Raw genomic sequence first — 26,153 nt, 5'->3', positions numbered from 1 at the left:
ATCTGGTTTGTTCTCAGATACACCTCTGCAGGCCTTAGTTTAATCCGTGCCATCGATGCCGTGTCAAGTGTCCATCGCTAAGTCATGTGTAAACGGCCAAACGGCAAAACGTCTGCGACCTGGGCTGCAGCGATGCATTAAGATAAACAAATGCGGATCGAGATCGGATAATGTCATGTAGCCATGTCATATGTTAGGCCGGCAAAAAGCTCCGAACTGGAGCACTAAGTCAAGCAAAAAGCGAGCTGACAAAAGACAAAAACCAGCGAGGAAAAACAAAAGTAGGGGTAAAAAACATTCTTATCGATTACACCTGAGACCTCAATCAATAAATTGATTGTTAGCGATCAGTTTAAGGCAGGCAGGCAATGCGGAGCTCCGTCGTTCCATCGCATGTGCTCAGCATACAAAGGAGTTTTTCCCCGGTTGTTTGGTGTTTGGTTGTTTGGTGTTCGGCTGCTTGCGGTTGTGGATGTGGTTGTTGTTGACTTTGCTGCTGGTCGGCTCTTAAGATAAGCCGCCTGGTGGCTGCCGAGCGCTCTCCGGCGGAGGCCCGTTCTTCAGATTCAGCCAGGGTCTCAGCCAGATCTTGAGCCAGAGCCTCAGCCTCAGCCTCAGCCTGAGACTAAGACCAAGACTGAACCTGAGCCCGGGTCCCAGCACTTTGATCGCTGCATCGCGATAGGCCAGAGCAGCGATTGGACCAGGTCCAAGCCGACCAGGCGGCGTTGTTAGGAAGTCGTCGTTGTCGTTTGCTGGACTGTTTGTTTGTTTGCCAGGTGCACTGAAAGAAAAACGTACGGGTACAGGTGCATTTCAAGAGATTCAACAATCATTATTATTGAAAATTATAATAGGCTGGATATAGAATAAATGAAAGTTAAGATGTCATCAAGTTTTGCTCATTGGTTTTTAATCCTTTCAATCTAAAATAATTATTTATAGAAAATTAAATTGAAATAAAAAATTGTAAGAGTGAAAGATCGTCAGCAGAGCCGCGGAAGAGACTTTTCCTATTCCGCGAGTCAACTATATTTATTTTGTTGGAAACCCTTAAATTTTAGATATTTATGTCTATGATCCAAAAGAGTTATATAAATAATTTATGAATAAAACAAAAAATGGGTAAATTTTTAAAAAGGAATGTTCTATGGTAATTCGATTTTCTTTCTAAAAATAAAGAGATATTTCCCAGCTAAAATACAATTTCTGAACATATTTTCTTGCAGTGCAGCTCAGTTTTCGTCCATCGCCGCACACTGTTGTTGTTTCATTTCATTCGGGGCATAAAGCAAGATTTGTGTAAATGTCAGGTGGTAATAGTGACACTGTGCGCCACTTGATTGGTTTTACTTTGGCCAAGAGCCACGGGAAGGCCCCTCATCTCTCCCTGTCTCCCTGCGCCCCCTCTTTCTATCTCCCTCTCGCCGTGTGTGTGCCAATTTTTCGTGGTTGCCGCTTTTATGGTCGCAAGGTTGTTACGGTTCTACGGCGGCAGTTAGCATTTCTTTAATTGGCTCATTTTCGCGGCACATGTTCAAAAAATAAACAGAAGTCCAACAGAAATTTATTGCAAGTAAATTAAAACTTATAGAAGCCCGGGGAAGGAGAACTCCGCGGCAATCGCATCGCAGCCATCAATTAAACATGTAAATAGATTTCGGCAAACATCAGGTCCCATGTGGCGTATGAGTAATGTCCGTAGGTTTTGCAGTTGACAGTTTGTCTCGTTGCCTGAATGAAAAGAATTTGGCTGCTGCATTGGATTGTCAGCTGAAATAATGGCTTAAAACTCTGTTTGGGGAAACTCTTTGAAAATGTTGCAACAATTATAAAGGTTTTAACGTGTTTAAACCTAAAAAATTTAAGTACTTTGATCAGTAATATTGTGTTACATGTTAAGAAATATTATTTGTAGTTGAAAACCTGAAAAAATTTAGTAAATATGTGTTTAAATATATTAATCATATTAAGAATATAAGGGCAAACAAATTTTGTAGAAATTATTAATTAAAGATAAATCTGTTTTTCAAATTGTCTTGCCTAATGCAAACATTTTTATATTTAAATAATAAGAAAAACCAAACTATAAAGCTACTTCCTGGATAGTTACTCAGAATTCCTTTTTCCGAATGACCTAGATTCGTGGTTCAAGCCCATTTTCAAGGCTGGGCTACCTCTTTGCGCTTCTCGAACTCTGCCACAAATCTTGCCTCAACGTTTGGCTGCCAAACGTTGATGCTGCAGTGGCCAAATGGGATGAAATAAAAATAATAAAAGCGATTTGGAGACGCCCACAGAACGCAGTGCCAGCGGCAACACCCTCACACCCAGCAGCAACATGAGCAGCACCACAGCAACAACTAGAGATCGAAGACAGCAACAACACGGGGCAGTGGAGCCTTGGCAGTCGAGTTGTATCTGTAAATTGAAAGCACACGCTGCGTCATCAAAGTCATTAAACTGTCGACTGCTTACGGAAGTTTTGTTGTTGCACTTGGGTTGCCCTGCTGCTTGGTGTTGCTTTGGTGTTGCCTGGGTGTTGCTCGTGTGTTACTGTTGCTTTTGGGTGTGGACCGCTCTTCTGCGTTTTGTAACCGATATGCGACACAAGGAACAGCAACAACGGGCCCAGCCAGCGGCATGTGGGAGCATCCAGCGAGGCACTGCGAAAAAATCTCCAAAAACTGATTTGTAGACATGGATTTTATGTAAAATAGCTTTCTTTAAAAAGGATTCCCAACTACATGTTATTTATAATACTCGTAGATTTGATTTATCTTTGGGTTTTCACTGCAGAATTTATTTATTTATATTGTATAAGAGTTTATCCAACTGTCAGCATAAACTGAAATTTGACTTATTGATAATATTGGTGATTATCTTCTTAGATTTGTAAAAATAATATTATTATTTTACTAGCTTAAACTTTTTCTTTAAGTGCATCCGTATGTCATCGGAGGTGTGGGTGTAGGTGTAGAATGTGGCAAGCCACTCACTCAGTTGTGGCAGTCGGAAAAAGACTTCATACCTCTCGCTTCCGCCCTCACCCCGATTTGAGTCTGCGATTGGAAGCCAGCTTCAAGTGATTTAGAAAGAAATAATAAATGGGGAAATCCGCGAGGTTTCGATGATCGGAAATGTGAGATACTCTTATTTTTAATTTAAAACAGCTTAAAATAATTTAAACTTAAATATTAATGTTTCTAGGAAATGGAAAGAGTTAGTAGCTTAAGAATACTATCAAAGTAATATCTTAAATCATATAAAAATAGTTGATAAATATCTAAGTATTTTCTATATTTTTTTCCAAACTTGTTGTTATGTATCTTTGCGGATAGAATTTAAACAATGTAAAGCATTCTTTACCAGGGATTTTTGCGAATGTGTAGAAATATTCTACGACACCTAGAAGCCCAGTTGCCGATGACATTTAACTTTAGAATCAGCAATAGTGGCTCGTCGTTTTAGTGAAGGGTATGCGATTTTAATAAATGCGGCAAGCGCTGAGAGCAGCTCCGGGTTCGGCTCGTCTCCCCTCGACGGGTGTGTCCCCCAGCGGCGACAATTTCGCAATTCGCAGAAGGTGTGTTCCGCCCCTCTTGAGAGACCCCTCAGACTCCGGCACTTTTAAACAATTCATTCACTCATTGCAGTCGGTGCATTTCAAACGTAGTCGGCGTTTTAATGACACGCGCAATTGGCTTCGCCTGGCCAATTTGCCAATTTGTCACCGAAAAGTAAAACCGCCAAATTCTGGATGAACAACGAAATCCGTCTGCAGAAGGGGGAGGCCCTGTGGGCCGCAGTTCGTCATTCATTCGACTCGGGGAGTGTGACTTTGCTCTAATCGTGACTTTCACAATCAACCTTCAGAAAGGTTTCCGAAGACGACGACGGCGACTACGAGTAGCGTGTACCAGGCGCAAAATGGGTTGCGGACAGGCAGAAAGAGTCTGGGAGTCGATACAACGAGGGGAATAAACTAACAACTTTTCGAAGCGTTTACTTTGGCGCTTCATCGAATAATATTTCTCACGTTCTATTTTTTGTTGCTGCTGCTGGGCCTGTCTTTTCCCTCTGTCTTGTTTTGTTTATCTTTTTTCGGGCAGTGGGAGATTGACTCGGTGCAGGGCATCAATAGACAGCCCAGGTCGGATTGGTTTAGTTTATAATTCGATCGCCCATCTGCTTTCTCAGCCCCTTTGTGCTGCAGTAATTTTGATCGCCTCGATATTTCGGGGGAACTTTTTCACGACCGACAGTGGGATATAAGGCAAGAAAATTGTACTTCATGCATCGGATCTTGTCAAGATTGTCATCGGAAGTGAACAACATTCTGGCCATGATCGTTTCCAAGAAGTGAGTCTCGGTTGGGCAATTGCTCTGATAGTTTTGATTGCCAAAGGTGTAGATATAGCCATTCTTGGTTACATTATTTCAGTTACCTGACTAAGTGACTCAATTATTTTAGCCTATCTCCTAGTATTATGATTATTATGAGAAGGAATATATCTTTTATGTAGTTGCGTAAAACATATAAAAATGATGCAGTTATATTAATTACTTTGACCCACTGAAAACCACATAGGGTTCCTTTTATTACAAGTAAACACTGTTCCCAGAGGAGAAACCATGACCAGACTGAATAAAACTTTAATGGCAAGGATAAAAAATCGGCTTAATTTCCTAAATGCATTCGTCCACAATTATAATCCAATTAAATTTATGTATCGTTTAATGGGGACGTTAATGGTAATGGGACGTAAAAGCAAACAGGGAGGAGGGGCAGCACGGAATCCTAAATCAATTTCCTGTCAGCCATCAACGAGCTTCATTCGAATTCCTGCGTCCGCGGACTCCGTGCGGAATTGGCCATGGAACAGAGGAAAGGAACTATGTAAATGCAAGGCAATCTCCATTTGGCATTGCCGTTCGGCCATTCCCATTCATTAGGTGGCCATTTCAATTAAGCCATAAAAGCCGAATCTGAACTGAAGACCAATTTTCCAAATCCAAATCCATCCCATTTCGCAGTCGCATTCGCAGTGTTCCGCCTTTTCCCCCGTTTTCCCATCGATTTCCCGGCCACAATGTTATTGCCTTTGCATGTTGGAAATCATAAAAATGTTAAATGACAAGCGGGCGCATGTTCATTTTAGCGTTGTCTGTCTGTAGTTGCAGTTGCCCCTGCTGTTGTTGCTGTTGTGTTTGTTCGCATTGTCAAATTGCGATCAAAAACGCAACAAACGAAACATGCCACACGGAGCCCGGCCAGAGACGGAGTCCCAACCTCTGGACCAGCAGCATCATGAATCAAAGCCAAAAAGCCAAGCCACCATCAAACACTCTTGGCGTTTTAGCAGCCACAACTGCCCCCCCAAACAACAGCCGAAAACAACCACAACAACCAGCGACAACCAGAATCAACTGAATGCGTTTTAACGGCTACTTGTCTTTAGCTATTTATTGAAAGGATTTTCAACACTCGCACAGAGAGCCGAGGAGGTACCTGACTCAAGAGGTCTTTTACACTGGGAAAAAGGGGAGCAGGTAACTATATATTATCGATTATAAAGAAGCGTTAAACAAGAATTATGAGGAAATATTTAAGGATGTCAGAGGGACCTACTTTTCATTTAAGTTAAATTTAATCATTGATTTCATTTACTTGTGGGATGTAAGTATCAAAACCTTCGCTTAAAACAATAAACGTAATCAAGTGGGTAAAGTCGTACTTTTATTTCTTAATTAAGCGATTTTTCTTAGAAAATACTAAATAAATTTACTTTTTATTTAGGGTTTTCTTGTTAAATGTTTATTTTTTAAATTGAATTTCATAAAATAATAAATTTTTATTTTTAAAGAAATGAAAGTAGAAGTTATTGCCATAGAGAGCGAAAAGACTTCCTAACTATAACATCTTCATTAGCTCGTTTCCTAACCAACTATATCTCCCAGTGGCCTTCTCCGCGAATCTGCGTTCGCTGCCTAAGTCTTTCGTTTGCTGCCTGCCAGTTGCGAGCGTCAGTCATTCATGCATTCAATCATTTAATTCAATTTGAAATTGTACAACAAGTCGCACATTTGCGCCTGCCACATGTCCGCAACCCCGAGACGGAGTCTCTACTCCCAGACAGATCCAGACTGCGACTTGGACTGGGATTGGGGATTGGGGAATGGGGAATGGAAATGGAAATGGGGATTGAATTGGGAGCTGTGTAAGCTGCTGAGCATTGATGCCACAAGTCGGGCCGGGAAAAAACACACACATTTGATTATGAAAAGCCTGCGTCTGCAACTGCAACTTTTGCTGCGTCTTGTGGCTGCAACCAAATCGATAAAAATAATTGGTTGACTGTAGCTCAGCTGACTGCAACTGCGACGGCAACGGCGACGTCGACTTTGCGCCTGCGCTCGAATTCTGTTGAATTTTCAGTTTGACATGGATTGCTGCTGTTGATCGGCTGGTCCCGATCAGGGATCGACAGGCGGGAAAAAGACCGCGGGGAAGGGGAGAGACGACCATTACAACATGGACAGCAGACGCTGGCGGTTTTCCCACGTTCGTGAAAATATTTTTTCGCAAATTATTGGTAAAATAAAATTGTGCACATTTCGGCCTAACGATTTGAATGTGCGCGCCTCGTACAAGGAAATTAAGGCTGGCGAATGGAGTAGTCCTAATGAAGCAATCCCAAAGTAACACACAGAGACCCCATATATGTGTTTAAATATGGCTGATGGACTCGATTGTGCAATCAGTGTGAGAAATTCAGTGATATCCTATCGCTCGACATGATAAATTCTTGCGATGCCTTTGTACACATTTTGAAAGTAAAAGTGGCAATGGCCAGGAAGGGAAAGTTAATACTGCTTAGCCAAAATGGTTGGGGGTGGCATCTCTGAATGTGCAGGGTTTCGTTAGCCATTATATAAAAGGATGATGACTTTTGCCACGCTATTTCTAGAGATTGAAATAACAAAATTAAAAAAGAAAAGAAAAATTATTATTTTCATCCTAATCTGAACAGATAAGTTTAAATGTTTTAAATTGAGTGATCAAATCGATAATTAAAATCTTAAAAGATTAAAACGATCTCTAGACATTTCAAAGAAGATTTTAAAGTAGTCAACATTATAATTTCAAAGCTTTTTTTTTAACGCAGTCGTACATTTACTGTAACTAATCTGTGAATTCTGTGCAACCTTCCTTTATTCCCTTAACTTCCTACAAGAGATGACAAAGTTGCGCAATCCGCCAATTAATTTCACTATCATTAAACACATTTTCAGCCAGTTTTAGCCCCTCCACCCAACGCGTTGCGTAACGAGTTGTTTGCCCTAAATCATCTTGCAAATCTGCAGGAAAGCAAACGAGCGAAAAAGAAAAATTCCTGCGCAAATTACGCAAAAGCTGGAAAAACAAATGTGAGCAAATTTTTATTTACTTAACGTGTGTAGCTGGTGACAGTTGTCACGGCTAGGAGTCCCACTCCAGCGGTCTTGCACTTTAAAAAATTAATTGCCGAGATTTATGAGCCAGTTAGTGGATCGAATCGGGCTCGCCAGTCCGAGCTGTAGGCACATATACTATCCGCGGATGCAGGTACTCGGCAAAGCCGAGTTGCAGTCCGAGTTGGAGTCGGAGTGCGTGCCCAGTCCGTTAGGAGTTTAGAGTTGAGAGCAGAGCCTTATAAGGCTGCCGCGCTTTATGCATAAGCTGAACCACATTTTGCAGCCACTTCACACTTTTATCTGTTTAAAATATGAAGCGGCAAGCTATGGGAAAATCTTTTTATAGACCAACCTCCGCGGGATCGGAGTTGCCATCGGAGGCCCCGCAGTAGAAAAGAGCCGACAGTCAATTGTGTGAGGAGAAGAGATTTGCGAGTTCCGATAAAGCCGAATGCAGTTGGATGCACTCGTGAGATGATGACGATGCCCACGGAGGAAATGGAGGTGGAGTTGGGATGGGGTCTGCTCTGGGTTCGCGCTGGGATCCGGCATCTGGGAGCTCTGTGGCTGGAGAGTCGTTTCCCCTTTGGCAATTTTCGGTGTCTCCCCCCCAGTTGTTGCGGTTTATGCCCCACTCTCTATAATTAGACAATAAACAAAGCCACAGACAAAGGCATTGGGTGATCATTTGGGGCGTGGTTTAATACCTCACAGCAGACAGCACACACACAGGCACTCGAGCGGCGATTCAAGCCAATGGGCAATCAAAATCAGCGACAAATTGTGCATTTTGTGGTCACAAATTGAGTTAACGCTGCCAAATTAGCGGCATGAATTTATCGCTCGGCCAACGGCCAACAGGCAGCAACAAAAGCAAAGCCAGCTCACAGCTCACAAAGCGGGATTCGATTCGGGTTCGGATTGAGAGACTCGGACTCGGGGATTGAGAGTGGGCAACAGCGAGGCAAAGCAGAGTAGAGCCAGGCCAGGCCAGGCGCTTTAATTAAGTCTTTACGAGGCCAGCCAGTCGGGCAGCGGCAGCCGTTGTTGCCGGACACTGCGAGAAAAGCCTCTACAGATTGTGGATCAGTGACCACAGACCGAGACCACCAGGAGCCGTTCCGAATCGATCCTATCCGTAAACAATTTTTCGGAGACTGTGGGCATCATTAACCACACGATTTTCCGCTTCAAGCCGTCAAGAGCTTAGAGAATCAGCTGCGTGACAGTGACTAAGTGAAATGTTCAAGAAACTAACTGTCGTTTGGAAGTGGAAGATTAACTTAATCTTGCATTTTGTTATACTTGTAATCCATGTGGTCAACGTAGGAAGCCCTAACCTTGCTACTGTCCCTATCTACTGGACTGTTAATAGGTAAGGGAAGTTGCTTAGCCAATATGTAAAAATAAATAGTATTGCTTTACTGCCGTTTTGTAAATAACACATTAATTTTCTTGATTGTTATCTATTAGTAGAAAGGGAAAAAGCAGGAGCTTTTTAATAAAACTTTACTACTGTCCCTATCTACTGATAGGACAAGCGAAGTTTCTTAAAATATGTACGTCGAAATATAATTCATTAAAGCAATTTTCTTACTGACATATTCATTTTCTAGTCATTTATCACTTATAGTGAAAAATTTCTTTATTAAACTTTCATAATGTCCCTGTCTACTTTGCTTTGACCTTAGAGCTTGTTGTTATTAAAGTCCCACCACAACTTTCTCACAGTGCACGTCTGGGATAGCCAGCACCATTTGAAATTGGGTGCACCGCGCAGCCCGGCTCGCTTAAATAAATAAATCTGCTGCGGCTGCTGCTGTTGCAGCCTGCTGCTCTGTGGCCAGCAACAATTGGCGCTCGCCTCTTGCCACCAATAAAAGATCGCAGCTCGCTGATTTGACAGGTGAACAATTTTGGGGTTGGGCAGTTTTGGGTCCGAGCTGCAAGTTGCAAGTTGCTGCCGCTGCGGCATGTGTCGCTGCCTCTTGTTGTTGCTGCTGCTGCCGGTGCCCACCCACCTGGCTTCGATTGGCGGTAACATTTGTTTTGCCCGCCAGATTATTTCAACAAACTGGTGACAACAAATTAATTTAAAAGATTGCCCAGATATCAGCTCGGTTTATATTTTACTTGGGTTGTTAGCCTCCTTAGCAGCAGCATCGGTGGGTGGTTGCTGGCTCAATTGATGACCGCAGGAAGATAGCTGGCAGCAGGGAGCTGGGATATATATTTTATGAATACTTTATGGCCGACTGTGGGAATGGTAGGCGATGGGGAGCTTAAGATACCATCTCGGGCGATTAATATACCCTTATTAAGTTGGTTATAGGAGGCGTACATGGAAGCCTTTAATTGGGAGCTTGAGTCTTTCAGGGCCCATTCCTCAAAGTCATGTTTCGAAAATATTTTGTTTCTTAACATAATCATTGGCTTACGACTGTAGGGACTTGGCGTTCATGAAATGTACTTTGCATTGGGAATACCAAAAACTTTATGTTAACTTTTTCTGACAAATTGACATGATATTGAAAAAATCGAAAACCTAACAAATTACTTTCCAAATTAACTAACTTTCAATGATTTCCGCCCCAGAATATGTCCCATCTTCTGTCATTCGCTAAATCTCAATCGCATTTCGCTCGCTCCTAGTATGCAAACCGCTGTGTTGTTTTCAAAACCGCAAACCAAAATTGATTGCACACTTCAAATGCCATTGAAAAGGCGCATGACGGATGCGATCGGATCGGGCATAGAGACAGCCTCGAATAAATATCGCCTGGCTGGGCCATAAATAAAGCGAAACCAGCGAAAAATGTGCCGAAATCGAACATTGAACATCGATTTAGCAAGGTCAAACGGAGGAATTGAAACTGGCTGTGGGATCGCCCGATCGCCTGTCTTTTTGTCCGGATCGAAGCTCCCAGCTCCGACTACAGTCGATGGCAACTGCTAACTGCTGGTCGCCCGGGCCCTTAAACTTTTCAAAAGTCAACAGCAGTTTAAACTCGTTTGCAAAACACTAACGGGCAAAACGCCTCAGTGCCCCCTGCCGCGCTCTACACTCAATTTGTTTGCCCAGCGGCATTGAGAATTGGAGTGTCAAACTTTCAGCTTTCGATGCACGCCAGGATCCCGGGTCCCGTCCCAAACCCATGGCAAAGCCCATGGACGCAAACCGAGATAGAAACGTAGTCATCGCTACATAGAGAAAAATTGGATATTTTTGGTTGCTTACATATTCGAATGATCAAATACTACATTAATTTTGGAATTATTATTGATAGGATGGTCACACTTTGTTTTCGGCGTACTTTTCACTAGACTGGTAACTCTAGCTTTTTTTTTACGTTCATTAATACGGATGTAGGAAATGCACTTTGAGGTAGTTTATATATATCAATTCTATAATTTTAGTAGTTTACGACTTTGACTTTCTCTCAGTGCATTGACTTGGGGAAGGAGGAACTGCAGCGGAGGAAGCCTGCGATGGCTTCTTGCTGGTTTTGTATTGACATTAAATGAAATAATCTGCGATGATTGTGCATTAGTTGCAGTCGGATGCTGTCCCATGATGGCCATGGACTGGGGTAATAGTTCTAGACTGCTTGCTGCCTCTTGCAGTGGACTCCAGGCGGGGTGGCTTGGACTGGGGCGGAGATCGGAGGACAGGAGGATGGGAGGACGGTAGGATGACTGCTCGTGGAGCATCGCTGGGTCGTGGTTCCCATGGCATGATTTTGCATGAAATAATGTGGCGCACGAGTGGGCGGGCAGAACCGTGCGGGGGGCCACTTGTCGTGGAGCAGTCGTTTTGGCATTGCCAAAGATACAAAGCACAGTGGGGCGAAGGCTTCATCAAAATCAATCAGTGGGAAGGATAATGCTAGAAAGTAATGTTAGTGTCAGAAAGATCTGTATCAGAATATGAAGCTTTCTGGGAAAAAAACAAAATAGTATGCTTTTAATGGGATTATTTAATAAAAAAATTTAAGTTTAATGTTACAAAGTGTTGCAAATAAGACTGAAAGATAGAACTACTTGGGAATTTTAGGCCCACAGAGGGAAAAAAGATTATGGACCCTGTTTATGTAGGTGCCTTTGATTAAAAATCCATTCAAATGTAAAGTTTAATCATTATAAATGCTTTATCTATATTAAATTTCGCTGTGAGGTTGGATTTTCTCGATTATTCAATCCACGGTACCGCAGGCTAGTGACGCCCGCTCGCTGTTGCCTTTTGGAAGCTTCATTCAGGCGCTTGTCTTTCGGTTTCTGTTTCTGTATTTTTCCCCGTTCGGCTCGGGGTTTTCCGCTTTTCTGTTTCTGTTTTCAGCCGCCAAATTTGCGATGAAACAGGAACCGTTAACTGCGGCAATTTGTGCCTTCTCCCTCACTCACTTTCCGTCTCCCTCTTGGAGGTGTCTTTTTTAGTTAGTTTCCCACGTTATAATTCGTTGGATTTGCAATGCTGTTTTCGGTGTAGTTGCTCTGCCTGCTCCATTCGAATTGCTTTAGTTTTTGGGAGGCTTTAGTTCAACCGCTGATTGAAGGTTCTTTTTTTATTGACTGCATTAGCAGTGGTCTCTATTATTGCTGGTTCCCTGAAGTCTATAAGAGTCCATAAAGAACTAGTATATCAATTCAATATGTGTATAATTATTAAGGAAAGGATGTAACACTTTTAATAATTTGTTAGTTGTTTCCTGGTGAACAAATATTCAAAGGACTTAAATAAGGTGCAGCAAAGCTCTTATTTTAAAATGAATTCCAATTAACTCTCCTACTCTCTACTCACCTTTGATTATGTTAGTGAAGTTAATTATCTAATGAGTATAGCTCAAATATATTCTCTTGGAGACTTCTTGTAAAGTCATGATAGTTTTCTAGATTGTAATTTGTCAGAACAAGTTGACATGACAAAAAGCTATGTAACATTTTCATAAAAATCCAATCCGATGTGATGTTAAAAATATTTTATTGAGATCTATCTTTATGTCTAGTCATTTATTTAGGACTTTCGTTTTCCTAAGTTTAGAGGTTACCATATTATCTTATATCTGTGTTAACCAAAATCTCACCTATTGCATTGTAGATTGTGTACGTGCTAAGATTAATTGTTCTGCGCAGGAATTCCTTCCTTGGACATGGGGTAACTTGTTGCTTTCTTGTTTTTGGGTGTTTTGTTTTGGGAGGTTCCTGGCATTCCCAGGCCTTCGGTTGACACTTGGACTTGTAGCCGGGGAATGGGAATTGCGTGAGGCGGTGCCTTTCTCTTTTCACCTCTCTATTTCTCGTGGACTATCTCCCTCTTTCTCCAGCATCACGTGCAGGCAATTATTTTATCAATCATTTAGGCGCTAGTACAGGTAAATGCTGTAGCTGCGAGCTCCTCTTCGCCTGGCTAGTCGTCTGGTTTTTTGTGGGTTTTCAGCGGTGGTGCGGTGGTGCTGTGGTGCCTCTGCTGCCTTGCTGCTGTGGTGGTGCTCAAACAGCGAAAACGCATTTAATGTCTGCTTAGTGTGATTACGACGCATTAATGCCGTGCTCTCCAGCCAAATGGCCAACAAACGTCCAGGCATCTCCACCTTGTGTCTACGTTTTGTTTTTATTTTTTCTCTATTTTTTACAATTTTTGTTGTTCTTGTAGTTTTTGTTGTTGTTGTTGGCTTTGCTTTTTACTGTTTTACAGTCACCGGCCTCGTCTTCTTCGTATATGCAGCTTTTGCCTAGTGATGTTGTTGCTGCCGTTGTTATATGTGTGTTAACTTTCAAATAAATTAAACATGAAGCTGGGATCATTTATTTCACTCGCTCCACCTAACCGGCGTAGGGCACAGAGAGAAAAGTGTGTATGCGTTAGTTAATTATTTAAAATAATTTCTAAAATGTGAATCTCGGAAATAACTCATTTAAAATACTCAAAATAATTCGTTTATTCAACCCATATATATTTTTATTTATTCCTATTACAAACCAAAGTTTGATTAAAGTCGATTGCCTAGATACTTTTTGGTCTGGTAACTAGACCTTTAATACAGCATGTAGCCTATTCTGTAAAGTGTGCTAAGATAAGAATATGTTTACATGACTAGTTTATTTATCATACCATTAAGCGAAAGAAAATCCTTCCTTACGAGAATGCTCACTTTTTTAAATTTGGCATTCAGAAAATATTTTTACTAGTTGCACAAGATGTTAATATTTTTTAAGCTTGGTGATATATTTCTCAAAGTGTAACACTGTCCAAGTTTACTATTCGCTCGTTTGGGGGCAAGCTGCAAGCACATAAGTACACTCTCACACACACACTCACCCGGCGCAATGTTTCTTCATTTTCACATTAAATGTGCAATCCCCGACATTTGTTTGAATTAACACGCGGCAATTACCGCTCACCAAAACCGAACTCAAGCTCAGACACCACTCGAACTCCTTCCTCCAAAGCCCCAAAAAGCTGGGAGCTCGGCGATCCAATTATCCCAGCGGCAACTCCGGCTGAGGCTCCGAAAGAGCCTTCGGAAGTCTGGCGAGGATCGGGCCGAAGTCCATCTGGTGATTTAGGGGGTTGTAAAAGTCGGTGCTTAACTGCACAATCGATCAATCCACCGATAATGGCCGCGGCGATTGCGGGGTGCTAATTTTTAGATAAATAACATTAATTAATCTCGTAAACTTGGTTTATTCGCTGTAAAACTGATTAGGCGGCTTCCTAATGGACCTGGCCTGTATTCGGCATACATCAATCAATACGGCAATTGATATAAACTACCAGGTATTTGTTGGGTTTAAAAATTAGAAAGATAGTATTTATGATTTATTGAGTATTGAAGTTATTATATGTATGGTACATACTCCCATTGTTAACATAACATAAGACATTTATCTGGAATTTATATAAGTTATTAAATGAATATTAAATATATAATACTATCTTAAGTACACAATTTTGTATCTACAGGACAATTTTACTTTTTGTGATTTTAATAATACCAGTTTCCTGTGGAAACACCTATGTAGAATTTATGTACCATATTTTACGTTTTTATTAGCGGCTTTTATATTGTTCTAAAAAATCCACAACTGTCATCCGGTAAATTAAAATTGAAGTAAAAAAATATTTTTAAATAATATATTATGGCATGAAATTATCGTATATACACAATCTCTATTTCATGTAAATTAATATGTCTAAATAGTATCGAGTACCAACTTTGCCAGATAATTCGAGTTATTTCACTCCAGAAACTGCTGTTTAAAGCCTAATAATTTCCCCACTTTTTCACACTTTTTGCCCAAACTGCATACAAGCTATACCCAGCTTTTATGGAGATATTTTGAGTTCGACTAGCATTAAGTCCTCGCCTGCCAGCCCATCGATTACGTATGCGCATCAATAAATCAATGAAATGCTGCATAAAATGATCATTTAATGCCCCATCCGATTCGATCCGAGCCCAATCAGAATTCTGCGGCCACGGCATTTCATATACATATATGTATAGCAAAGTTGTGCGGCCGTAGAAAAAACCACTTAAACTGCTTTGCCGCTGTTTATCTCAGCCGGCAGACAAAGAAATGCATAAATTATTTCTCGCGGGCATTTTAAAGCGCCTGTTAGCCAAGTTGCCGATGGCCAGGTTGCAACCAGCAACTTGCAACTTGCAACTTGCAACTAGCGACTCTGCCTACTTACTGGCCATTTAGAAAGCCTTCGCCTTTGCGGCCGTGTCCACGCTTTTGTCCATATTTGTACACAATTAGCAATGACACAAAAAAGAAAAATATACGAAAAAGCCGGGGGAAAAACAGAATCGCGGCGGGCAAAGGAAGGTGGAAAAATAATGCAAAAAGGAAACAAACTTCACACACCATAAATCGATTATCATTGCATACACACATACCGACACCACGGCGGGACACGCACACATGTATAGGCATTAAATCAAATTGCGCATTTTACGCCTCGTCTGGTCGGTGCATAAATTTATTTATCGGCTTGTCCATCGACATGGGCTGCGACTGGCCGCGCGTTATCGCACACGCATCCGAGCCATCATCATTAGCATCGCTGCAATCGTCATTATCGGCACGGCGATCATCGTCATCGCGATCGGCATTTGGTCATCGGACATCGGCAAATCAGAGACATCGGACAGGGGACAACGGACACGGACAGCGGACACGGACATTGCGTATACGCCATGAGTGCGCGCGATCTGTGCATGCATAAAATGTATAACAAAATTGTCATTAGCGCAAAGCATTTGTTAAGCACTCGCTGATCGGGCCGATAGCGCCCAGAAGGGGCTTAACTGCCTGGCGACCGGACTCCTTTATCCACTCGTCCACCCAGCCAGTCATCCAGCCATCCGTCCATCCGTCCATCCAGCCATCCATCCATCAACGCCAGGAGAGGGAACACGCGCTGACAATCAATGGCGACAAGCGAAGCTGCCTGAAACGGGTCCGGTTTTGGGTTGCAGGCAGGCCAGCTATTTCACACCTTCGCAGAGGCGTGCACTGGGAGAAATAGAGGGGTAAAGGTTGATAAGATACCTTTTCAAGAACGAATTGCTCTTAAATTTTAAACATTTACATTGAAGAGAGTATAGAATTTGAAGTCAACGGATTATACAAATATAATCCTTTTTTTTTTTAATTAATGTAGTGATTATTAAAATATATACAATTTCGATTTTTTATATAAATGAATAAAAATTGTGTTGTGTATTCTAAACTTTGTAATGAAATGCTGTAATGTTTTTTGTGGACCTATAATTTTTACAGAATCCCTATCCCATTTTTAAGTAAATTTTTATAAATAATTTATAAATATTTTAGTAATGAATCAGTCTTCTGTATAGATGTGCATAAATTTCTTAAAATTAACACATGGTAACTTTAACTTTAAAATAACTATTTGGAAAACCCTTAATATTAGGCAGTGGAATTTGGGTCTTTAGCTAGTAGGCATTCCACACCGATCCATTCGATTTTTCTCTCCCTGGATGAAGCTCTGGGAGCTTGGCTCTTTGGCTTTTTGGCTCGGACCGGGGCCTGGTGTAAAATGCCTGCATGATTGGCATTGCTTTTGTATCTTCGACCATGTCCGTGTGTCGTCGCCGGCTTATTGACAATGCGTCAGGCGTTTGCTCCGCCGGCGGTGGTCAGCTTTGATGACTCCAGTTGGCCAGTTGGCCACTTGGACAATGTTGGCTAGTTGGCTCGTCGGGGAGATGGAGCCGGGCTCGGCTGAGCTGCGCTCTAAAAACTAGTTGCGTTGACATACCAATTAACTTGACAAATACATAATTGGTAGCAAAAACAATTAAATGTCCGCTTTTTGCTGGCTCTCTGCTACCGCCTTTTGATCAAGAACGCCATGCGAGGCATGCTCCTAAATACGCGACTCTGATCGACCATTTCGCTGTCAGCTTATGAGTCTCAGAAATTCATTTAAATTTATCTAGTTGTCAACGTTTTTCTGCCGTCGCTCTGAGACATTTCCACAATTTGCTCATAAAAAACAAATCAACAAAAAAAATGAAATATAAATAGAAAAGCCCGTGGGTGGCAGGAGCACGAGGGGTTGCATAGTACAGGGGGTTATCTGGGACTGGGGACCCCGAGAGGGGCTAACCGCTAACGAAGCGCCGCCAACGTCTCGGCGATGCTGTTTGCTGATTTTCTTGTGGGCAGCCCTCGCTGACTGAGACTACCCTTCGGGTGGAAAGGCATTTCCGGTTTTGTGAGGCACTTGGCAATGATAAAGATATTTTCGTGCGACAGTATCTGAACAATCCAAATCTTAGCTCTGAGTAATGAATAATTCTTCTTCTTAAAAGCATTGTTGGATCAATAGTACCAAGTATTAAAAAACAAACACAATAAATACAATACTCATTTGTATTAATCTCTTAAGTATTTTTAAAAACCTTTATTTTTAATGGCTTTTTTGTTAATGGCTTCTTTGTTTGTTATATTACAATTCGATCTAGACTTAGTTTATTTTCCAAAGCATCTTGAATAACAAGTTGAGCTAGGTATTTTATAGCGTATATATTTTTAAGCACCAAAAAATATTAATTTTTAAAAGAATTTAAAGCTTTAGATTTTTTATACATATTTTGAAAAGCATCTAATTGAAATATGTTCGGGTACGAGGTAAAATATTCTTTTAGAAAAATAAATATGATCTGATAATTCCAGATTACCTGTTCTTATAAGGCATCTTCTTCTTTATAAGGCATCTAATCTTTACTAAAACTTAGCAGCTCCCTTTTCAATACTCTGGCAGCAAGGTCTTTAACCAAGAGTGGGTCCTCCTTATCTAAAGGGCATTTCGATTTCGCCTTCCCAAAATCAGTTGACTTTTGTGGCGTTTTCGGCTCCTCCGGCCGAGGCTCTCTTTGGCAGGTGCAGTTTGCATTCGCTGTGTTGTTGCTCATTAGTTTTTTCCCTGCTGCCACGGAGTCTACGTCTGTTACCATTTTGGGCTGGCTGGGAATCGTTGGCTGGATTAGCAGGTAAGGCAAGGTAAGGCCGCCAAAAGGAAAATCGAAATGTTTTGCAGTGTGGAGTGTGCAGTGCGCAGACGGCGGTGTTCAGTGTGGGAAAACTTTTATTTCAAGGTTCAAAAGACGCCCGCAGAGTGTGAAAAATGGCTGAAACAAAAAGCCAGCGCTCCAGAGCGGAGGGTACGATATTGTAGTGGCGATTTAAACCGATGGCTGCCCCCACGGCGTATGCGCAATGCCATAAATCCAATGTGACTCGCACTCGTCGGTGGCCCAAAAACGTACTGGAGTCAAAGTTGGCCCAGAAAGCGAGCGGTTCATGTGTGAAAATAGCTGAATCGCTGAGTTGCTGAATCAAAAAGACACGGACACGGATACGCAGCCATGTTGTTTCATAATTATAACTTAAATACGACAGTTTCATATAAAAATCAACTAGTAAATCAACGTAAGCTCGCCTGGCAATTAAGTGGCTGGAAACGTAACCGCGATGGTGGTGCCAGTGGTGCTCGGAGGTGCCTCTCGGTGCCCTGGTGGTGCTTGGCCAAGCACGTCGCTGACTTGAGCCCGGAATCGGACCTGCAGCTCGGAGCTGGTGGATGGGAGCCAACGGCCAACAGCTAACAGCCAAGAGCCCAGAGCCAAGTTGAGCAGAGCTGCGCTGCCCAGGCCAGCCAAGCGAACTGTCAATTATAACCAATCGCACACCAAGTGCACATTAAACCCTATCAACTGTTTTTGTAATTTATTGTTCGCCTGGGTTTTTCTCTTCTGCTTCTCATTTCTAAAGTTGCGAGGTCTGCAGTCGCATTTGGTGCGAGATCCGCATTGCACATTGCACACACAGCACACGCTGCGACAGTGGGCACTGCACAGTGGGCCGAGACGGGTTGCAAAGTGGTTACTTTGTCAAATGGGGGAGTAGTGGGTACACATAGAACTTCAGCATTACATTTGTTGAAGTTTTAATAACTTAAAAGTTGTATCAATAAAATAAACTTCAGAGACTTTATAATTTGGAATTGTCTTTGCTCGCTAAGAAATATATTATTTTAAAATTTTAATGGAGGACCGAGAAAGTATTTTAATGTAATACACTAAAAATTACTTTCGTTAATACAGTTATATTATTTTAAAAAAAATTTTCCTTAATATAAGATATTTTTTTTTATTCTTATTATTTTTTTTGGAATTAGAAAATGTGTAGTATACATATTATATACACCCAATGAAATCTGTGGAAAATTAAAAACAATTTACTTAGCTTGCTAAATTTATTTTATTAAAAAAAGTCATTGAAGATACTCTTCTTTAAAATAGAAATTTTGATGGACTCATATTCAGTCTAGGTAGATTTCTGAAGATGTTAGCTCTCGATGAAGGAACCCCCGACTTATAAGCAATTACTCTTTATAAATTAGTATGTATTATGCGATTACATTTCTCCTCAAAACTAACCCTTTCCACCACTGTTCCCTCTCTCCGGCTATGCCTGCTTTTCCCGACTCGACTTGGTCTGGGGACGATCTGGCCTCATCATAATTATCGCCGCCTGAGACTGGGGCGGCACGTTCGACTACGCACACGAGCGGAGGGGCGGGGCTGGCGATGGGGGTGCAAAGGGGGCTTGGAGGAGGCTTAAAGGGGCCAGAAGGGGGCCTGCTCAACGTAAATCTAGCTAAGTCAAATGAGCAGTTTATGGCCACAGCGACGACCATTTGAAGACGCGCCAAAGGAGCCCGAGATGGAGGAGCCTGTCTATATAGCATCTATATGCGGCGCATTGGATGGCATCGCATCGCATCTTGGATCGAATCTGCCGGGTGCCACTTGGGGGCAACATTCACTTTTTTTATTGCACCACTTTGGCAATAGGCACAAGTGTGATTTCAAATCTCTGGGTCGCCCGGTGTGGTGTTTGGGGTTTGGAGTTTACTGTGTTTCTTGGCTGTGGCCTGTAGCCTGTTGCCTGCTGCCTGCTGCCTGTTGCCAAAGCCAAATTGGCAGAAATATGAAGTCAGCGTGTGCATTTCGGTAAAAGCAGTGATTACACACACACTCGCACACTCGGTTATATACTCGCAGAGTTTGGACAGGAGAATGGCCATTTGGGAGACGAGAAATATATGACAGCCGGAGAGTTGCCACATAATGCGCATTAGCATACGCCGCCGTAGCATCCACCGTCTAGTACCCGCCATCCATTTCCCTTCTCTGCGAGATCTTCGCTGCTGCTGGACTTCCCTTTCCAGCAATCGCAAATGGGGTAGAGCGGAAAGACACAGCAACTGCAAGAGCAACGGCCAAACAGCAACAGCAACAGCAACAGCAAACAGCACTGTGGGCTGACGTTGATGGCCAGTTCAATTAAATGCCATCAATTTTAATAACGCGCCTGCCTGGGCTAACGGACCTCGACCCGGGGCCTACTCTACCTGCCTCCCTCGAAATCTACAGTCTTACTTCCGAAACTCAAACTTTCTATGCTGAAGTTTAAAAGAACCAGAGCCATTTTATCTGCATTTCATTCTTATTTTAAATATGTAAAATGATGGACAAATAGATAGATAGATAAATATATAGATAGATATAAAATAGATAGATAGATAGAGAGAGATAGAGAGAGAGAGATAGATAGATAGATAGATAGATAGATAAATTGATAGATAAATAGATAGATAGATAGATAGATCGATAGATAGGTACATAGATAGATAGATACATAGATAGATAGATAGATAGATAGATAGATAGATGGATAGATAGATAGATAGATAGATAGATAGATATATAGATAGATAGATAAATAGATAGATAGATAGATAGATAGATAGATAGATAGATAGACAGATAGATAGATAGATAGATAGATAGATAGATAGATAGATAGAAAGATAGAAAGATAGAAAGATAGAAAGATAGATAGATAGATAGATAGATAGAAAGATAGAAAGATAGATAGATAGATAGATAGATAGATAGATAGATAGATAGATAGATAGATAGATAGATAGATAGAAAGATAGATAGATAGATAGATAGATAGATAGATAGATAGATAGTTAGATAGATAGATAGATAGATAGGTAGACAGAAAGAAAAATAGATAGATAGACAGATAGATAGAGAGATAGATAGAAAGATAGATAGATACATATATGCATAGATAGATAGATACATACGAGTACATACATATATACAAAGATACATAGGTACATAAATAGATAGATAGATCGAGAGAAAGATAGACATGACATGTTTACTTCTTGTATTGACTAAAAATAAATATTTTTAAATATTTTACAAACTTTGACATTTTTTCAATTTTCATACCAAAAGTTATTATTTCAATCGTCTTAATTAGGAAGCAAGAGTTGTTTAGGTTTTTTGGGCCATAGGTCACTATGAAGCTTTATGTATGCACAATAAAATCCTTAAACCTTTAAAAATCAATAGGTATTTTGGATGCATTAACTATATTTTTTATTTTTTTTATTATTACTTTGCAATAATACTAAGTGTGTGCTGCACAGAGGTTCCTACCATAGAAGCCCTACTGTAGGTCTGCTACCTTGGGCACTGTAACCCATTGCTGGTGAAACAAAACGCTCGCTGGCATGGAAATTACAAATGCATCAGGCCAGGGCACACATGTGTAGACAGTCGCAAACGCAAACGCACTTGAGGCACTTGAGGCCAAGAAACCAGCGGACTCCATTCTCTGCTTGGCCGGTCAGTTTGGGCCCGGTTCGTTCGGATGGTCTGGTCTCTGCGCCGCTGTGGTTGTTGTTCCTGGCCGGCCGCCATGTGGCCCTCGGTCATGTGGAGTTGCAGGCTTGACAAAGCACTTAAGCCCGGGTCACTTGTTCGGCTCCCCCGGCGGAGCCCCTTTCGCCGGCCTTTTGTTTTGGCCCCTGACAAACGAGTTGCAACGCCAAGAAGAGTGAAAATTGAATGTGCTTAGCAGGCGAAAAATCGAGGGGTGGCCCAAGGGTAACGGGAGTAATGGTTAAATACTTTTCAACGGCCTCTTGGGCTTTCATTTGTCAAGTTTCGGGCTTATAGTTTTGGGCAAACTTTTGTGGTGCTTCAAGAAAGTACCCTTGTACGAAAAGGCTTAGAAAAATTATACTTATCAATAAAGGATACCTCTTCAATCCTTTGAATTATACTATTTATTAACGGACTTAAATGTGTAAATTTTCATTTTTTCAGTAAAGTTTAGTCCCCAAAATTTGAGTGCTTCTTACAGGAACCAATTTGCTTTTTAGCACATTCCAAATTCTTATTATAAATACTTAATGTTATTAAATAACTTAAGCGAGAACTCCAATCTCAGTAAACAAGCAAAAAAAAGAAGGTACGAAAATCTTGAGCCAAGACAAGTGGAGTGGAACCTGCACTGAGCGAACTTCTCTGGGACTTCTGTTTGGGGCACCCTTCAAAATGAGGAGCAGGTGGGGCAAGAGGCAAGTGGCATGGGGCAAGGGGCAGGGGGCAAGGGGCAGGTGGGGCACTGGGCGACCAGCAGCAGCTGCAGCTTGGCTGGCAATTGATGTTGATGTCGCGGGCGCCAAAATCGACACACTTGTCCCAACTGCAACTGCAACTGGAACTGCAAATGCAACTGCAACTGGCAGCCGAAAGTGGCAGTCGTCGTCGTCTGGAGCCCAGAGTACAGGTTAAATGGATCACGACTGCACGGATTCGCTGTCCGTCTGAATAGGAATCCGCGTCTTGCAGTCTTCGACTCCTTGACTATTCGACTCTTGGAGTCTCAAACTCCATGTCCGTCCATCTGGGCTGTCTGCCGGCCATAAAATACGCGACATGCAAACGTTTTTGATGCAATGAGGCGGTCGAACGAAATTAGGAAATTGTGTAAAGACTCTCGGCTGACGGGCCAAAATTTTCCCGGCCGACTGTTTGCCTGCTCTATAGCTTGCAAATTTTGCCAAGGTATATTTTATAAGGATTCTTAATATACAAAAGCATATATACATATTTCAATCTCTTACGTTGGTTATCTTTTATAGACGTTCGATTTTTTAATGTTGTTATAAGTACTTTATAAAGCACTTAGAGAAAAATCAATTAATCTCGGCCTTCTTGTTTTATCTTCAAAATTATTATAAAATGATTTAAAAATATCCATGTACACAACTAATACTTTTTGTGCTTACTTACTATATTTTATAACAAGAATATCTTTTGGATATCTGATCCACCATCGCCAGGGTATCAATATCTTCGGCTAATTAACTTAGCCGGCTTTTTGCTTTTTGGCCGGCAGCCTGGCTCAGTTTGCGGTTCATTTACGAGGCTCATTAGGCATTGGCGGCCATAAAGTGGCCCCACCATTTTGGCCATTTTGTTAACCGAAACTCGATGGGTTTGCTCAACCGCTCTACCGCTTTTTCCCCCTCTTGCAGCGAGCACCTCGCACGGCGGCTCCACCAGCTGCAAATCCGCGTCGGCCACCAAGGCAGCTGGCTACAGCAATGGCAAGCAGAGTGGATCATCCGGCTCATCCTCGTCCTCCAACTTCGGAGCGGGCTCAGCTGGATCCTCGTCGTTGGGGGCCTTTGCCCGCCAGCAGCAGCAGCATCAGCAGCAGCAGCTGCAACAGCAGCAACAACTCTATGCCTCCGGCGTGTCCAAGTTGCCATTCTCGCCGTTCTTCGCGGCCTCGCCATTCTTTTTCACCTACCGGAGGATCAGCGGAAGCGGAAGTGGCGGCAAGCAGGAGGACAACAACAACAGCTGCAGCTACAACAACGGAAGCAGCAGTGGGTCAGCCGCCGGATCTGCGGGGAGCAGCATGCAGGACTACGACCGCAAGTTCTCGCTGCTGAGCCTGTTCAAGAACCCCTACAAGTTCGGAGATGGTCAGGCCACCAGGAAGTCCTCCCCCGCGGGGGCATCCAGCAAGTCCCTGGCCGGTTCCAGCTGCTCCAACTCCTCGCCGAGCTGGAAGAGCTACGCCGGCTCGGGCTCGCCGCACGCCGCCCTGAATCCCGCCTTCGGGGGCATGGCCCTTGGGGCCACGCGCAAGGACAGCAGCAGCTTCAGCGGGATCAACTTCGGGGGCGGTGGCGCCTCCGCCTTCGGACGCTCCTCCTCCTCCGACTCCACGGCCAACGGCGGCTACAATGATCTCTCCAAGAACCGCAAGGTGCACAAGTGCGACACCGAAGGGTGCGACAAGGTGTACACCAAGAGCTCGCACCTCAAGGCGCACAAAAGAACGCACACAGGTGAGTTTGCAGTTTCACTTTTCTACACTGATTTATTTTACTTCGATTACTCATAAGGGGAGTTATTAAAAAAAAAAACTAACCCTATGACATACCGATCTTCCCCAGGTGAGAAGCCGTACGTGTGCACGTGGGAGGGCTGCATCTGGCGCTTCGCCCGGTCGGACGAGCTGACCCGCCACTACCGGAAGCACACGGGCGTGAAGCCCTTCCGGTGCCAGCTGTGCACCCGGAGCTTCAGCCGCTCGGACCACCTGTCGCTGCACATGCGCCGCCACTGAGGGGCGGAACTGCCCCTCCGGCCAAGGCCATACCTACTCGTACTCGTACTCGAACTCACATATCCGAGAATACTCATCTGAGATGCTGCGGGGGAGTGGAGCAGCTCTTGATTATTTATACGCACTCGAACCACTTCCATCGATCATTCTTACTGAGACCAGATATTCCATGTCGCTTAAGTAGCTCAATTTACACCGTAAGCGGGCTCAAAGCCCAACCTAGAATTAGCTAAACTATAGTTATGGGGCCGAAAGATTTGTAAAATTTTTCACATTTAGGGCCCAGAGACAATTGCCTTCAGAAGCCAAGTTAACAAAGTGGATTTTAACCTACTACACATAGAAGTATCTGCATAGTTAAATATACTTATACATACATACAGATAGTTTTGGATTGGTGCTAGCAACTCGCGTGTACATAGATCTAGATGAACATTTACAACCTAGCGCGATAAGAAGAAATTTAACTAATTTTAGATCAAATTTTTATTGGTTATTAAGTAGAAAATTTTATATACAAAAAAGAACTACAAAAGAGGCAAAAACAGAGGGAAACGGAGGAGCCAAGCAAAGCAATATTTATATATAGAAATTCTCTCATCAGTAGGGTATCTTAGACGTTTTGTACTATACGCATATGATGTGATAGTGGATGAGGACTTTGATGGGGTACAAAAAGGGAGTGCTTGTACTTCTTTATTGAGAGATTTGAATAAGGGGCTTATGCATCGTTTTCTGTTCTATTGTCTTACCTTTATTTCAATGTTTCACAATTAAAAATAATCTAATATAGAAATTACTTTTAAATTATTTTCTTAAAAAGGGACCTAGAAAATACTGTTTCATAACACCCTTTACCCGTTGAAGACATCTTGGTGTGCTGACAATATGATATTTCAAACGCGTAAAACGCCAAATAAATTCAATGAATTCACAGGAAACTTGTTTATATTTCACTCCATCTACTTTTACTTAGCATAACATCTATGTACCCTGTAAACTGCCTTATGGCCGCGGAACGCACTGCATTCCCTGGCGAGCCCCGAGAGCAATTTGCCTCATACCAACTGTCATCATAGATTTTAGCACACATACACATCCACACAAAAGCTAAACAAATTGTATTATTTTTTGAGAAATAAAAGAAAAGCGACTATTTTTTGTACCAAACGAAGCCTTGGCCGTGCTCATTATGGGATCGAAAGCCGAAATCCTCGCTCCACGGAGCCTTTTCATTTGAATGAAAAATCAATTGGCGCACAATGGGGCTGCGGTTAACCCACAAGTGTGCCCCTGAATCCCCTGGCTGCCCCGAACACACTCGGATGTGTGGCAAGTTGTCAGCAACTCTTGCTTTTGTGGCACGGCACTCCGTGGCACGCACTCCCCGCCAATTGCAATTGTCCAGGGGAGCATTGTCGTCGTTTGTCGGCTGGCGTTTGTCGTTTTGCAACTTTGCAACGTACAACTGCGCCGTTGTTTGCAATAATAAAGATGACAAATTTCTCGTCATTTGTAATTTCAATGCGAAAAGCCGGAGCTTTGGAACTGGCGGACTGGCGGTCGGGCAGACTGGAAGCTGTATCTTTGGGCCTGGCTAATACGCATAACTGGTTGGCCACATAGCTAGGTGGCTT

At 42.4% G+C, this 26,153-nt stretch overlaps 1 protein-coding gene across 1 annotated transcript in view; it reads left to right on the top strand.

Annotated features, from left to right (window-relative positions):
• Positions 1-25,664, top strand: part of LOC108023127 (Krueppel-like factor luna) — a 38,460-nt gene extending 12,796 nt beyond the window's left edge. The window contains exons 5-6 of the mRNA XM_017092396.3: positions 23,411-24,235; positions 24,344-25,664. Of these exons, the coding sequence (XP_016947885.1) occupies positions 23,411-24,235; positions 24,344-24,516 (998 nt within the window). The 3' untranslated portion in view covers positions 24,517-25,664. The remainder of the gene's footprint in view (positions 1-23,410; positions 24,236-24,343) is intronic.
• Positions 25,665-26,153: the final 489 nt, after the last annotated feature.

This window comes from Drosophila biarmipes, chromosome 2R (assembly GCF_025231255.1).
Source record: "Drosophila biarmipes strain raj3 chromosome 2R, RU_DBia_V1.1, whole genome shotgun sequence".
Taxonomy (NCBI): Eukaryota; Metazoa; Arthropoda; class Insecta; order Diptera; family Drosophilidae; genus Drosophila; species Drosophila biarmipes.
This window is presented reverse-complemented; position numbering and strand designations above follow the sequence as displayed.